A 15740-nucleotide genomic window follows, 5' to 3' on the forward strand; every position below is an offset into this window, starting at 1 on the left:
AGGCTATGCAGCTGGCTTGTCTAGGTATCTATCGACCTTTGCCTTATTTCACCAACTTCTCTAGGTAGTTTCTCCAAGTATAATAGCCATCAGTTGTATAACCGACACCTCAATGGAATAAGCAGTACTTAGTGTGTTCCAACTTGGAGGTATCTCCCTATGATCGTTTTGGCAACTTGAACAATGATTCACTCTTGATGTCGCGAAGGATTTGGTGGATCGGGATTGAGAACTTAGAATAGTTCTTGGGTGTCGTGGATCGATCCATGCGCTTGGCCTTCTGCCTACTTTTGTTGTTATACTGCTTTTCGTCTTCCTTCTTTTGAGCTACTGCTGATTCTTTTTTAGGCTGCTCAGGTGCCTTGTCTACTCACGGAGCCTTGTCTACTGTTGATTCTTTCATGATCAATTCCGAATAGTGGATGGTCTGCTGGGACTCCTTTTTGGAAAGTTGCACTAGCTATCGAGTCGTTGCAACTGACTATCTTTGCCTTTTTGCTTCAAACCTCTTCACATAGTTGCAGAGCAACTCTTTTGGGTTATTCTTGACGTTGAACAAGTGGTCGAACTTCTTCTTGACCTAGCGGTATGATGAATATTCCTTGGTGAAAACCAAAAAAAGCTCATCGAAATTCAAGATGGATTGTGGCAGCAGCGTGTGAAACCAATCTTGTGCTTCGCCTTGTAAGGTGGTGGTGAATATCTTGCACATAAGGGCGTCGTTGATCCGATAAAGGATCATTGAGCTGCGGTAGTGTGTTAGATGCCTCTCCAGGTCTTTATCTCCTTTGATGGATGTGAAATATGGCATGCTGAACTTAAGTAGAGGCTATGCTTACTCAATCTCGTCCATGAAGGGTGACCCGCTTATGTTTGTTATGCCTCTTCAGAGCGCCTTGTCACTAACTTCGTTATGCTGGAAATCGATCAATCGTTCAGTCAAAAGCCTTTCTATTTCTTCCTGAATTTACCTTTGCTGGGGTAACGGAGCTCTCCACTAGTTTAGGCTGCCCCTAGCTATAACCTACTAATCTAGGCTGCTCTTCCATGTGCTTGACTCATCTATGTCGCGGCTGCGATGCATGTGGTACTTTCCTAATAGGTGAGCGAATTGCTCGTAGGTTGCCGGTTGAACTTGAGCTAGATTGAGTGATTGCTTCTCTCCGTCTGTCGTGCTGCCTACTCCGATGTGAAGTGAATGATGCTCATTGCAAGCCTAGTCGCGAATAAACTCTTTCCTTGTAAGGTTGCTCATGTTAGTTATTGGAGTGTGGCCCCAACCGTGAATGTAAGCTTGTCCGTGGGCCTAAATAAGAGTGCACGCTCCTCTGGGCGCTAAGACGAGAGTATACACTATCTTAGGGGCCTAATCGGAAGGGTATATTGCCATAATGCACGGTTCATGGCTGGTCGAGTGGTTGCTTGCCTAGACACTGTTAGAGAGGCTCGTCGTCTGCCCATGTCCTACTTTGGGACACCTCGTCTAGGGCACGCTGCATCTCGGTACACTACAATAACTAATTCACTAAGGTTGTTTGTTGCGCGAGGGCGCTTATCAACTCTATGACTTGTCGAGACAAGTGATGTTCGCCATTTGGGTTGGAAGAGCTTGGACGGTATGCGTTTCCTTGAGCAGTGGAAATGTAATGGACTCCGGGCATGACATTTGATTTGGGATATGTCAAATCTGGGGAAAAATATGGTGAAAATACCCTTAATTCAATCGTCGGTCCAAAAATCTGAAGTGGGGACGGTTGAATAGGTCTTAGACTGGTCAGGATCACCAAATGGGCCACGAAAGCAGGTTGGACCACAAGAGCAAGTCGGATCGCCTACACGGGTCAGATCGTGGTTGTGAGTTGGGCAACTGGAGCACGTGGGCGCTGGGCTCCCCTTGGTGTGCCTCGGGCCTGCGGGTCTTAGGCTCAGCTTTGGAGCTTGCTGGGCCCACGAGTGCTAGGCTGTTCCACTTACTGCAATTGCGTGGGCCTCAACTACTATTGCAGGGTCGTGGACCTGCTAGATGTGGGCTGCTTTGCATTGTGCTTGCTGCCTTATGGCACGAGCCTGAGTCTGCTGCTGCAAGGTGGTATGCTCACCATGGGCCGCTACGGTGGTGCCCGATAGGGGTAATGCCAGTCCTCTTGCGTTAAGCCTCATGGATCATCGTGGTAGGGCTATGCCTTAATCTCCATCACTTAGTCCAAATCCTTGAACGTAGGAAGTTCCGTTCGTTATGGTTTCCGAATTTCTAGTCCTTGTACTTTTCTTTTACATTTATTCAAAGAACTTTATAAAAAAAATTCTAGGAATAAGAATGTACAAAAAACTACAAATGAACGAGAAATGAGAAACTTTGAATGCGAGAGTCTTCTTCAAGTGTGTGAATCAAACTCTCAATAAAAGTACCAATTTATGGATGCAAATTTCCGCCATCTTCTCCTTTGATGAAAATGCACCTACAAAATAATAACACCTAAGATTAAATCCAAAAGCCTCACACGCCCATGATGAATGGGGGGGCTTTGTCCGAAGAATCTCTGATGCCAAAATTAGAATTCTGAAAAGAATATGTTGAGGAGTTTGTGGGTAGCAAATGACTTATCTTTTTAGTGGAATAATAGGCTATTTATAGGGGAGTAGTCGGCCCTATTTAGAGAATAGTGGCCGGCCATGTATGGTGTAATTGGGGGAATAATTGCAAGATATTATGTCAAATAATATCTTGCAATTAATATGGCAATTAATCCTAAATTAAATAGGAAATTTGGGAGTTACCTTTTGAATAAGGATTTGATAAGGAGTGATGAGAGGAATTTGAATAAATATCATTTTGGTCACTTTTGACTCTTCCTTGATTGAGCCATTATTGTCCGTTGCATGCGCGTGGGAATCCCGGTGTGTTTTGAGAGTAATTTTGTCCTTGTCACCTAAAAGTCCACTTATCACCTCCATAATTTTCCTGATTATTTTTTGCTCCATATACTGCCTTCCGGGTAATTCCCCATCACAACCTCGATGACAAAAGACGTTGGAGATGGGAGCCATCATCATCATTAGCAGCAAAAGTCATAGGAGGTGGCATAGGATCACATCCCTCACGACTCAACGAGGCAGAGCGGCGACGACCAAGTTTTGGAAGAAGAAGAAGGCATGTCAAACGACATAGCGTGTAACCATTTAAACGACTGGAGCAGCTTGGCAACTCAGACGCTGGTGCGGCTTCAAGCCGTGACTTCTGTGATTTAACGTTTTGAAATCCCTTAATTTTTTCTTCTTTTTTGATATACCCACCCATATTCATCAACGTTGATATGACATGCCTATTACACAGAACAATAATCATAGTATTCATGGGATAAATTAAATTGAAACCAAATAGATTATGGTTTAAGATTACTTGGATGTTGATGAAGATGGTGAAAAGGATTTGTAGGGTTTTTTTCCAAGACCTTCTCTTTTTCGTAAAGACACGTCGTGCTGATTGTGAAAAAGAGGGGATGGCTAAGAGAGAATGGCTGATGTGTATGAGAGTTGTGACCTCCACTTGTTGGCTTTGTAACTTTATTTATACCAATCCTGAGGAGTTTTTTTTTTTTTTTTTTTTTTTTGGGTCTTACAAGTAATTCAAACCTTTGAGGATTGGATCTTCGTATCCCATTAGAATTTTATTTTAAGTGTACAAAATAAAATTTCTAATTGATAATTCTATTCATAACACATCCATGTCTTTTAGTTTGGCTTACTACATTACTTGCCGTTGAGGGTGTACTTGCTAAATCAGTTAGAATGCCCATCAAGTGTTCACACATCAACCCCCTTGGCACTACGGTAAATAATTAAGAGACGAATACAAGTACGAAAGTGTAATGGCAAAAAAAGTGTGGAAATCCTTCTCCTCCACCTCAAAGGCTTAAACGAAAAAGTAAAAGTTGGAAAGGAAGGATAGCAGAGGAAGGCGGGTTGGAAAAATGTAACAAGATTGGTGAAAATATAAACTAACGTAGAATAAAAAGTAAAAAAAGAAACAAAAAAATTAACATCTCATCAGTTTAAGCACATATGCTATAAAGCAAGCATTGATGTGGATTCACATGTGGATTCCATTCTTTTTCCCTCCGTCTGATTCTCCACTATTTGTGTCTCATCAACAAGAGAAACGTGAACCAATTATAACAACCAAAGAAAGTTATTTTGTTAGGAGATTACTTCATTAATTTAAGATATTCTTTATGTACATGTCCTCCTCTATAAGTTATAATCCTTCCCTTCTTATATATGTAGTTCCCACAACTTCATCTACTTAAAGCCTTCAGACCCTATTATTCTCTCTCTGTCTGAATTAAGCTTGAAGAATCCCCAGAGCTCCCCGTTACCTACAAGGTGATTTTCTTTAAGCGTTTGGCTTGATCGATCATGTTGAATGAATTCACGATTAGTATTGTCAACAGAGCTGAGTTGCCCCTGGTTGAATAATTCCCAGGTTTCCTATTCTTTGTCTCCTCAAGACCCTCGGTACACCTGCATCACACACACACACACACACGAACTTCTGACCAAATAATTTTCATAACTCTATTCTTCACAAATCAGACACAAAGTTTGTATACCAACAGAAAATTAGTAATTTTTCCTGTGTCCTGTGTATTTGCAGAAGTTGAGAGATAATTAAGCAGGATGGCTTCTGCCCAGGGCAAAGAAAAGCCAGCAGCCATAAAGTTTCAGAAGAGCTACTTTGATGTGTTGGGGTTGTGCTGCTCATCAGAAGTTCCTCTGATAGAGAATATCCTCAAGCCTCTTGAAGGTGTAAAAGAGGTTTCAGTGATTGTGCCTTCCAGAACTGTCATTGTTGTCCATGATACCCTTCTCATTTCCCAACTTCAAATCGGTAATATATTCTCTTAAATAATTTTACACCAGTTAATATTAGTATTTTTCCCTTAATTCTCTAATATTTGTGCTAAAAATTGGTTTTTTTTGGTAATACTTGCACAACAGAAAGCAAATAGTTTTGGGAAAAAAGAAAAAAACAAAGAACGATACCAGTAGGTGGACGTGTACTTTTTCTGTTGTGGGAGAATTATTAATCGGCATATCGCGTACAATCATGAATCAAAAAGATAGAGACGAGCATGCTTTATATGTTTTGCTTTACCCAACTTTCACGTACAATTTTGCTTTCCTTTTCATCACCCACTACGATATCCCACCAATATAATTTCCCATTTTCTAGGTGCTTTCTGCAATTTTTTATGATGGGTTTGTAACAAAAAATCTTACGAACTCGTTATACGTAACTTTTTTCACTGTTTGGATTTTTTTTTTTTTTTGGAACTCTTTTGAACGTTACTTTGGTTTCACAATTTACTCTGTATAATATACTTAATAATAGCTTTCAGTTGTGGCTAATTGGTTGTATGTCTCACCTTAGTTTTCTTGTGGTCACTATATAATACTAGATAATATTTCACCCCTTTGGTGTGAGTCTTGAGACTATTTTTTTTCCTTAAAAAATTGAACAAGTAGTGGCAAGCCACGGTTTTTCATTTTCATAAAATAAAAAAGATTCAAACTTTTTATTTGAAAATAAAATAAAATATGCTCAGTGCAATGTGCAATGTGCCGGCCTCTCACCTACTCTTTTACCTTAATAAAAGTGCACTAGTTTTTCTATCTCCGTCATTACTTGTAAGGGTAAAATTCTTTTGTTTTGCCCCATCAGATAGCATTTAGAAACGTTGAAAATTGAAAGAAATCAATACGACAGCAAACTCACATGAATGTGTATCGGAAAACTGATAGGGCAACAGAAACAAATTTGTTTTTCCTTGAGGAAAATGCCCTTTTGATCTTGATAAATTAAAAAGAGTACATAATATGTTTCTTTGTTTACCAGAAAAAAAAAAAAAAAAAAAAGTATCTTGAGTAAGCATGAATTTCTTAGTACTGTATGATCTAGTACTATTAGTTGATTTACCTAAATGTGTCGTCTAGATTCAAAATCCTACGATCTGTTATTTCATGGACAGTTAAGGCACTAAACCAAGGAAGGCTAGAAGCAAATGTGAGAGTGTATGGGGCAGGGGACAGTTACAAGAAAACGTGGCCAAGTCCATATGCAATTGGTAGTGGCGTGTTACTGGTTCTATCATTTCTCAAGTATGTATATCGGCCATTAGGATGGTTGGCCCTTGGAGCGGTTGCCGTTGGCATTTTCCCCATTGCTTCGAAAGGTTTTGCGTCTGTTCGGAACTTCAGGTTTCATGACATCAACATTCTTGTTATCATTGCTGGTGAGCCAACACTGGTCTTAATATTCAACTTCTTTTTTCATTTAATTGACTGGTTTTCTACCAATCTAATTTGGTTTTACACTACTGATGCATGATGTTACGTTAATTATATGAAAATATCATATAAAAATTGAAGTACATATGATTGTTAGTCAATCATCTATCATGAGAACAATATGTAAAGTGTGAAAAGAGCATATACAATCAAGTAGAGTTACTCGTCAAACCATATTTTTTTACACTCCAAATTTTGGTACCACTTATAATACTCATTTCTTTGTCAGCTACTTTATAAAAATGATTACAAAAATTAGCTATAGTTTTAAGATAAGTAAAATGTCGTATTAAATAAATCTAGGCCATCTTGTTCTCATTGCAAGTTGGATTAGTATTGATCACTAAATTGTGATTGTTGTTCGTATCGTTATATTGTACATATATATTTGATTCTGGGTACCAAGCTCCTTGGATGTTTAAAAAAAGGACTTTGCCGAGCTTCACACCGAATAACCATAAAACTATTGATCCTTTTGTTTTGATTTTCTCTGTTGCAAGGATGTTTAAGAAAAAGACTTTGCCGACCTTCACACCGAATAACCATAACGATTGATCCTTTTCGATTTTTCTCTAAGAAAAATTGCAACACATCACGTTTCCTTGGAAAGTTTGAATGGATATGTTGGTTTCTGTGTAGCAGTCCGAAAGCCACCGTTAGGCATACTTTATGATTTTTGACGATACACAAATATGACCCAAATGGTTAGTCTTTGGCTTCTTGCAAGTTTGAGTGGATATGTATGGGTGGGTTAGATTAAAAGTTTGGATGGTTATTTAGCGAATTTTAACCATATTATTATTAGTTTATTGTGAGTTTAAGTGATACATTTTTAGGAAAAATGGAATGGCTGGATTGTTTTGACACTTGAAAAACTTAGAGTTCATTGGTATCTTATTTGAGAATTGAACTTAAAATTTTAATATTTTTTTTCTTCTCTAAAAATTCATGTTTTGTTTTTTTTTTTTTTAATTTTTTAAATCCAAAAACTTATTTGGTTTACAACTTCTCAAACTTATAAAAAACAAGAAAAAAGTAAGAAAATAAAAGTCGGAACACCTTTTTAAATATTTTTAACTTGTGGTGTTGAGAATTGGATCCACAGTAAATACGAAACGACAAATGTAAATTTGGGATTCAAAATTTATTTTTGAGTTAAAAAATTGGATCCATGCAAATACCAAATGGACCCTTAAAGGTTTTTTTTTTTTTTTTACATTTTTTTTCAGAGAACATAACTCTACCAATTCAAGGCTTTTTCGAGTAATGCTGGAGGGGTTCCGACTTCTGAGCATTACTTGAATCCTCCTATAGCATGTTCTGCATTTTTGTACTTTCACATCTCTTCTTAGACTTAAAAAACTTTTCTGTCTAGATTAGGTTTTCTAAATTTTTAGTCCACCTTAACGTCTAATTCCACTGGCCCTAGCTCATTATTGGCCGGCTTTCCCTTTTTTATGAATGAGGATGCTATTATTGGCTCATCATTTTGTGAACCGTACGTCTAATTTAGTCCGTATGTCTATAGTTTATAATCTCAGTGGATTCCATTAATGCAACATTTCTCTTATCACGTTTATTTCTGTTATGTAAATTTTATAAAATAAATGGTTCTTCAATTTAATTGCGAGAACCAAAAACTACAAAATTGAATCTACTAAAATATGAGTTCAGTTGCAGTTGGAAAAATGCTGTAAAAGATGGGACTTATATCCAGAACTTTATTGCAATAATGCACACATGGTACAGAAGTTACTTATTTGTGCATGTTCGTATATTTATGAAAATCCATTGTGCCGGTGCCATGGACAGAGCCAATGAAAGCTCACTGGGGACAGATGTCCCCACTCAAATAATTCGTTTGTTTAGTTACAAACTACAATTATATAATATGCACGGGTTATCTTTGAAGAAAATATATATATCTAATATCCAACATACATTCATTCTACTTATACTCCATATCAAATATTATATGAGCAATAGTGCTCTTGTTCTGTCATTCAAACCGAAAAAGCCCTCTCTCGCCTATCATGTACTTATATATTTTCTCATCACTTTGCCACTTTCCACTACTATATTGAAATTTTTGTAACATTGGAATTGTGATACATCATCATTTGAAACCATCCTTAATATCATATTGCATATAACCATACTATAATAAGGTTTTCTTAGTTGTTTTCGGTTGCCCCCACTAGAAGAAATTTCTGGCTCCATCACTGGGACCCGGTGCTATATTTTATATATAGTATACTGGTTACTGGTATTGATAAACTGATAGATTGTGTAACTTTTGACAGTAATTGGGACAATTGCTTTGAAGGACTATACAGAAGCTGCCTCGATTGTCTTTCTGTTCACCATTGCAGAGTGGCTCCAGTGTTCTGCGGGTTACAGGGTTAGCATGAAACACTCATCCTTCTTTTTTATAAAAAAATTAAGAACTAATCTCATTGAATTAAACAGTAACAATAAGTGGCAGAAAAACATAGCAATGGATTTTGGAACAACAAATTTTGCTGAAGACAGTTTTGTACAAAATTATGTGATAAACCAAATATTAACCAATGCTTTAAAAGGCGAAGGTGAAGCCCCGCCTAGGCAAAAGCCTTGAAGTTGAGGCGATATCCTCACGGGACATAAAATTATTAATATGTAGTCTAGTTGGAAGGTATGTCATATAATGTAGTTGAACTTAAGAGGGTATTCTCATAAAGTCTACTAGAACTTGAACTTTGGCATTTTTTCTTTCGTTCTTTTAAAAACGCCCAGTCGAACACCGCAACCTCCTAGGCGTGCCTCGATCACGTCTAGGCGAGTTGAAGCCTATTCCCACTGAGCATAGGCTTTTTCATCACCGTCCCGCCTCCAAAGCTGCCTAAGCACACCTCAAGGCTCATTTTTTAAAACACTGATACTAACACAGTAAAATGTTGCGTAAAGGATTAATGGATGACTTGCTAACGTATATCATAGACAGCCAGACATGTAAAATGACATGCTTTTATGTACTCAGGCGAAAGCAGTGATGTCGTCGTTGATGAGCATGGCGCCCCAAAAAGCAATCTTAGCAGAAAGTGGAGAAGTTGTGGGTGTTGATGAGGTTAAGTTGAACACAATTCTTGCTGTTAAGACCGGCGAAATTATACCGATTGATGGAATAGTTGTTGAAGGAAAAGCTGAAGTGGATGAGAAAACACTAACTGGAGAATCCTATCCAGTTGCCAAAGAAAAGGACTCCACTGTTTGGGCTGGCACTATCAATCTTAATGGTAACATAAATCCCGCTCTCGTCATTCTTTGATCTTGAATAAAGAATTAGATTTTCTTTTCTGACAAATTTTGGTTTCTATATGTGAAGGTTATATTAGTGTGAAGACCACATCATTGGCTGAAGATTGTGCGGTCGCCAAAATGGCAAAACTTGTCGAAGAGGCTCAAAACAGCAAAACCAGAACTCAAAGATTCATTGACAAATGTGCAATGTTCTATACCCCAGGTTAGTCTACTTTCCCCATACATTTCATATGTTTCCCTATTCTTTACTGCTAAGGAGAACACAATCGGTTGGATTTATATGTTTTGTGGTGCTGTTTTGCAGCGGTCCTAGTCATATCTGTTTCTATCGCGGTGATTCCAGCTGCATTACATGTTCACAATTGGAGCAAGTGGTTTCACTTAGCTTTGGTTGTTTTGGTGAGCGCATGTCCATGCGGTCTCATCCTCTCTACACCCATTGTGACTTTCTGCACGCTCACAAAAGCGGCAACATCTGGACTTCTGATCAAAGGAGGTGACTACATTGAGATTCTTGCTAAAGTCAAGATCATGGCTTTTGACAAAACTGGTACAATAACAAGGGGTGAATTTGTGGTGATGGATTTTCAATCTCTTCGTGATGACATTAGCTTGAACACATTGCTTTACTGGTATACACTGCAACTCCTCTATTCAGCAACATGTTGAATGACACCAAAATTCTGATGGAAAGAAAAAATTTACTTCATGACATTCAGAAGAGGCTTTCAGTTTAAATACGAATTTAAGGCTGTCTTAATGCTGCATTATTCTTCGAAAGTGTTTCCTATTATTTAACTAAGTTTGCAGTTTATTGATTACTTTATTAATCTTCATGAAGGGTTTCAAGCATTGAGAGGAAGTCAAGTCATCCAATGGCAGATGCGCTGGTTGACTATGGAAGATCGCTTTCGGTTGAGCCAAAACCTGAAAGTGTGGAGGAGTTTCAAAATTTTCCCGGGGAAGGTATTCATGGGAAAATTGATGGACAAGATATCTACATTGGAAACAGAAAAATTGCTTTGAGAGCTGCTTGTGAAATAGGTAAATGCCATCAACTCCTTTATCTTGGAAGCTATTTCGAATTATTCCAAGAATATGATTCATTTTCTTTTTGTTTATGGTCTTTTTGGATCTCTCATCATTAGTGCTTTTTGAAATTTCAGTTCCAACAATTGAAGGTTCTAAAGGTGGGAAGACGATTGGTTACATATACTCTGGGGGAACCCCTGCTGGAGTCTTTACAATATCTGATGCTTGTCGATCTGGGGCTGCAGAGGCTGTCAGGGAGCTAAAGAAGTTAGGCATTAAAACAGCTATGCTCACAGGAGATAGTAATGCTGCCGCATTACATACAAATGAGCAGGTGTGTTATTCCTAATATTTTAGCCTCATATCACTATGCCTAAATCTGCACACGCACACCATGCGCTCCACACTACACTCACTTTTATTGATTCAATGTATGATCTTCCCTGGTATACATGGCTGTAGAACTGCATATATATTTTGTTTGCATATTAAGAAAAAAAGAAAAAATAAGAGTAGAAAATTTATCTGTCTTGCAGCTTAAGCAAGCTCTCGAGGTAGTCCATGCGGAACTTCTACCTGAAGACAAGGCAAGAATCATTAAAGAATTTAAAATGGAAGGAAATACAGCAATGATTGGAGACGGTATCAACGATGCCCCTGCTTTAGCTACAGCCGATATTGGTATCTCAATGGGCATTTCAGGATCAGCCCTTGCTCAAGAAACTGGGAATATAATTTTACTGTCAAATGACGTTAGGAAACTACCGAAAGCAGTCCAACTTGCGAGAAGAGCTAATAGAAAAGTGATTGAGAATGTGGTTTTGTCAATCACTGCTAAGGTCAGTATCCTTGCACTGGGATTTGCAGGGCATCCACTCGTTTGGGCTGCAGTTCTTGCTGATGTCGGGACATGCATGCTTGTGATATTCAACAGCATGCTACTCTTACAAGGAACCCACAAGCATGGAGGGAAAACCTCTGCACCACATGGCCATAAACATGGAAGCCATGGACATAGCCATTCTCACAAAAACCAACATTGTTGCTCGGACAGCAAACCCTTAAAAGCAGCCTGTAAACCTCAAAAATGTTCCTCGCAGAAATGTGGATCAGAGTGCCAGCCTAGTCCCTTAAATTCAAGCTTTCCCTGTAAACTTAAGTGCAGTGACTTACATGAGGCACAACACTGTGATGAAACAAGCTGCACCAAAGTCAATCATGATCTCGAGTCACAGAATAAACACAATCATGGTTGTTTGAGTCATCATAATTTGAGCTCATGCGCAGAAGGTGATAAACTTTACGAGGCAAAACACTGCAATCATTCTGCTTCTTCTTTGGTGGAAATTAAGAAGTTGACAAGTAAAGGTCATTGCCACTCGACCCACTGCGGTAAAGAGCACAACAGAAAAGAAGATGATGGAGTCCATGAGGAAAAACACTGCAATTATTCCGCTTTTGCTTTGCACGAAAGTAAAAAATTGACAAGTGGTGTTCATTCGCACTCAAGCCACAGTGGAAAGGAGAATAGTATAATGGAAGGTGATGCAATCCATGAGCCAAAACACTGCAACCATTCTACTTTTTCCTTGGAGGAAAGCAGAAAGTTGACAAGTACTGGTCATTGCCACTCAACTCATTGTGGCAAAGATCATATTCACAATGAATCGTTAGGAGAAACGTTTGCCACAAGATGTGATCATCAGCACCACCATAATCAAGATAAACAATCACCCCCTCATTCGACGATTGATATTGTAGCGCGTTGCGACCACACAGAATCAGCCGCAACGAATTCTTGCATTCGCTCCCGGACAGCGGAAAAGGAAGCATGTTGCTCGGAATTAGTAGCAATTCATGCTTGTGTGTTGGAGAAAAGAGAAGTCGGTGGGTGTTGCAAAAGCTACATGAAGGAATGCTGTGGTGGTCATGTGCATATTGGTTCTAGCTTTCAGGGTTGTTTATCAGAAATCACAATTGAATAGATGTAACTGACCGAAAATAAGTATATATATTATATATATACGTGCTTTATAAATATACTTTCAGTAGCTGCACGTTTTGATTAAGATAGTGTGCCTCAACCACTGTTTTATACTATGAAGCACAAGTGCAGCTGTGGATACATCCAGATACACCTTGAATACAAGGACTTCCTGCTCAATGCACTGCTTTTCGAGTTCTAATCATGCCCTCCTCTTAGTGTAAACTAATGTAGGATATTGTTTTGTAATAAAATAAAATAAAATATAACAAGTTCCTTTAGTGTAGAATATCTGAGGCTCCCACTTTTAACACTTGGTATTAAATGTTAAATATGACTTTGCTCTTGACTCTAAAGTCATATGACTATAACTCTTTTGTTCATTAAAGAGAGATTAAGTTAAATTTAAATTCAAATATAATTTTTAACTTCAATTTTTTAGTGCAGTGGAAGCAGCGTGCTCATATAATTTTATTTATTGGGTTCTTCTCGTTGCAAAGTGAGCCACTTATATATGAATCTAAATGTAAGTGGTGGATTGCCATGATAGTTAAAGACTTCCTCTTTAACTTATTGTGTCTTGATTTTAAACCCTTCTTTTTATTGTAAATTAAAATTGTGATATTGATTGCATTCCTATATATACACACACATGTGAATCTAAATGGATTGCTAAGGGGAAATAATGGAAAGTTTTGATGAGTAGAAATATGGAAGGAATTCAATTTTAGTTTCTAAATTAAGTTTTCTCTGTCTTTTTTATTCCTTGAGGAAAGTACGATATTCGTTAAGATGAAAGAAAACGTACAAAGTGAGAATGGTGTGCTCATTGTTGGATAAATACAACAATCAATGATATATTTATATATGCTAATAAATAATAAATGCGAACAAATAATTTGACAGAGTATGAACAAAACAAAATAATATTAATAGACAAACTAAAGATCGAGGCTTGTGTACCGGAATGTCCTTGAAACAGAATTTCTTCCCTACTTTGTCCTTGTAGTTCGATGGACGTCTGCTTCTTCAGGATTAAACGATCTAAATCGAGATTCCAGCACTGGAAAAATAGACTTCTGGCAAATATTTGTGTGGTTCTCTCAGTAAGAAGGTTTGGGATTGTAGAAGGAGAATTTGTTTTTTATGTGCTCTAAATGGGATGCGTCTGTTGGGAGACATCTTCTCATAGGGGTGCTTTGCTTTTTGGCGTTCTTTCATCACTTCAGGCTTCATCTGAAAAGATGAGTCTGCTGATATAAAAATTAATTAATTAAATCCAAAATTAAATAAAAATATATACATATTAAATATATATTAATTAGTACACTCCAAAATCCAAACTCAAGGCTAAGCCCAATTTTATTCTCCATAGTCCATCACTCTAATCACTTTCTAAGGGAGACAAGGCCCTATAAAGTAAAAGAATATTTTGGTGGTAACCAATGTGGGACAATAAAATATCTACTCAAAATTTCCAACACTTACATGAGCCTCGATAAAAATCTTGTTGAGAATTTCAATTGTTAGTCATGGTTATCCCATGTGACAGGTGTCAACCCATTAATACGGTGGTATTGCTCACAAGTTAGGGTGGTGAGCCTTTCTTTTTGTCTTTTTTTTTGTTTTTTTTTTATGAAGAAGAAATTTATTAAAACTTAAAACCTCTAATACAACTATTTCCCATACAATCAAAATTAAAAACCTCTATAGCCGAAGTTGGAAGACAAAAATCCCAAAAATGTGGGTTGGCAACAGTGAGGCCCACATGAGCTAATGCGTTCGTCACGAAATTAGCCTCCTTATAAATAGCTTTCAACTGATATGCTAAAATTTAGAAGCCAATCGTTTGATGTCCTCTATGATAGGTTTAAGATGCCAAAGGGGTATCCAAACATCTTGCATCATCTGGATGACAAGCTTAGAATCCCCTTCCATGCAGAGAATGTCAAGTGGGCCAAAGATGATTTGCCGGGGCCTGAGAGATTGTTCTCCAAATCAAATGAGGAAATGTCAATTGTTAGTGGACATGATTTAGTGATATTCTTTTTAGTAAATGAGATATCTGCAGATGCAAAATGAAACCTATTAACTTGAAATAGTAAATTATAGTTATACAAACTTATGATTTGGCTTGCTTGTCCTGCAAGAAACTATTTCAATTTCTAAACTCTGTACACAAGATAAATTAAAAAGGAGTTTGATGCTTATTAACAATGCCATTAAATGATATCAAATATCGTAACGAATGCAATATAAAAAAAAAAGTTCGTAGACTTCAAGGTAAATATAATATAGGTAGATGACACAATTGATATATCTCACTTTTAAAATATACTAATAACATATATTATTATTTGAATAGGATAAACACTACATGGCTTTATTTTTGTTACATTGAAGAATTGTTTCAAGGATCACACTCACCTCAATACCACAATTTTGGGATGCTAAATACCGAGGAATGCCACGCTCGAATCAGCTCGACAATGTGTGTTCTCCATATAGGCTTGCGCATCAAGATTTTCGGCTCACGACAGGGTTTAATTAGCCATCCCCAACCACAAAAAAATAGCAACGTTAAACCATCCTGGATATCACCTTCCAACAACACAACCAGCCAATCCGGAGCAATGTTGTCCCGCAATCCATAATGTGCAAGTGAATAAGTAAAAAAGGTTAAACGCCTTCCCTTTTAGCTCATTTTCAACTCCATACTGCATGAAAATAATCTTCAAAAAAACAAACAAACAAACAAAAACAATACACAACTTAGCTCAAGAAGATCCTCCCATTGATGTCTCGTGTACCAATCGCAACGAAAACAGACCAGATCAGTGTTATCTCCCAGATTTGATCCAAATTTGTTCCAGTTTGCGTCTTCAAGTTGAGGAGCCTAACAATTCATACGGCTTAAAAAAAAAAAAAAAAAAAAAAAAAAAAAAGAACTAATCATAATTAAGGACGCTAATCACTTCACTTGTGGGATTCAAAATGAAAACGTGGCGACGAGTTGATATTATTCTATATTTTTAACCCTATTCTTAGTATGCTCTAGTAATTATTTTGAGGAAAT

At 37.5% G+C, this 15740-nt stretch overlaps 1 protein-coding gene across 3 annotated transcripts; it reads left to right on the plus strand.

Annotated features, from left to right (window-relative positions):
* Positions 1-4081: 4081 nt before the first annotated feature.
* LOC137737873 (putative inactive cadmium/zinc-transporting ATPase HMA3) lies at positions 4082-12866 on the plus strand. Of its 3 annotated transcripts, none has more exons than XM_068477447.2 (10): positions 4082-4383; positions 4655-4888; positions 6030-6293; positions 8652-8749; positions 9368-9623; positions 9713-9850; positions 9953-10280; positions 10490-10692; positions 10815-11014; positions 11217-12866. In XM_068477447.2, the coding sequence occupies exons 2-10, from the start codon at positions 4678-4680 to the stop codon at positions 12663-12665; spliced, it is 3147 nt and encodes a 1048-aa protein (XP_068333548.2). In that variant the 5' UTR covers positions 4082-4383; positions 4655-4677; the 3' UTR covers positions 12666-12866. The 3 variants fall into 3 exon arrangements, with proteins under 3 accessions (XP_068333548.2, XP_088539254.1, XP_088539253.1); XM_088683127.1 differs by having other exon boundaries at positions 4336-4483; XM_088683128.1 differs by lacking the exon at positions 8652-8749.
* Positions 12867-15740: the final 2874 nt, after the last annotated feature.

The sequence above is a fragment of the Pyrus communis genome, chromosome 13, assembly GCF_041283825.1.
Source record: "Pyrus communis isolate YQ-2024b chromosome 13, ASM4128382v1, whole genome shotgun sequence".
In the NCBI taxonomy this organism is placed as follows: Eukaryota; Viridiplantae; Streptophyta; class Magnoliopsida; order Rosales; family Rosaceae; genus Pyrus; species Pyrus communis.

What these genes read in the sequence shown, in the direction of transcription:
- LOC137737873 (XM_068477447.2), top strand. Translation starts at nt 4,678, where the DNA reads ATGGCTTCTGCCCAGGGCAAAGAAAAGCCAGCAGCCATAAAGTTTCAG. An exon ending in CATTCTTGTTATCATTGCTG is followed by an intron (nt 6,294 to 8,651) that starts GTGAGCCAACAC and finishes AACTTTTGACAG; the next exon opens with TAATTGGGACAATTGCTTTG. An exon ending in TGGCACTATCAATCTTAATG is followed by an intron (nt 9,624 to 9,712) that starts GTAACATAAATC and finishes CTATATGTGAAG; the next exon opens with GTTATATTAGTGTGAAGACC.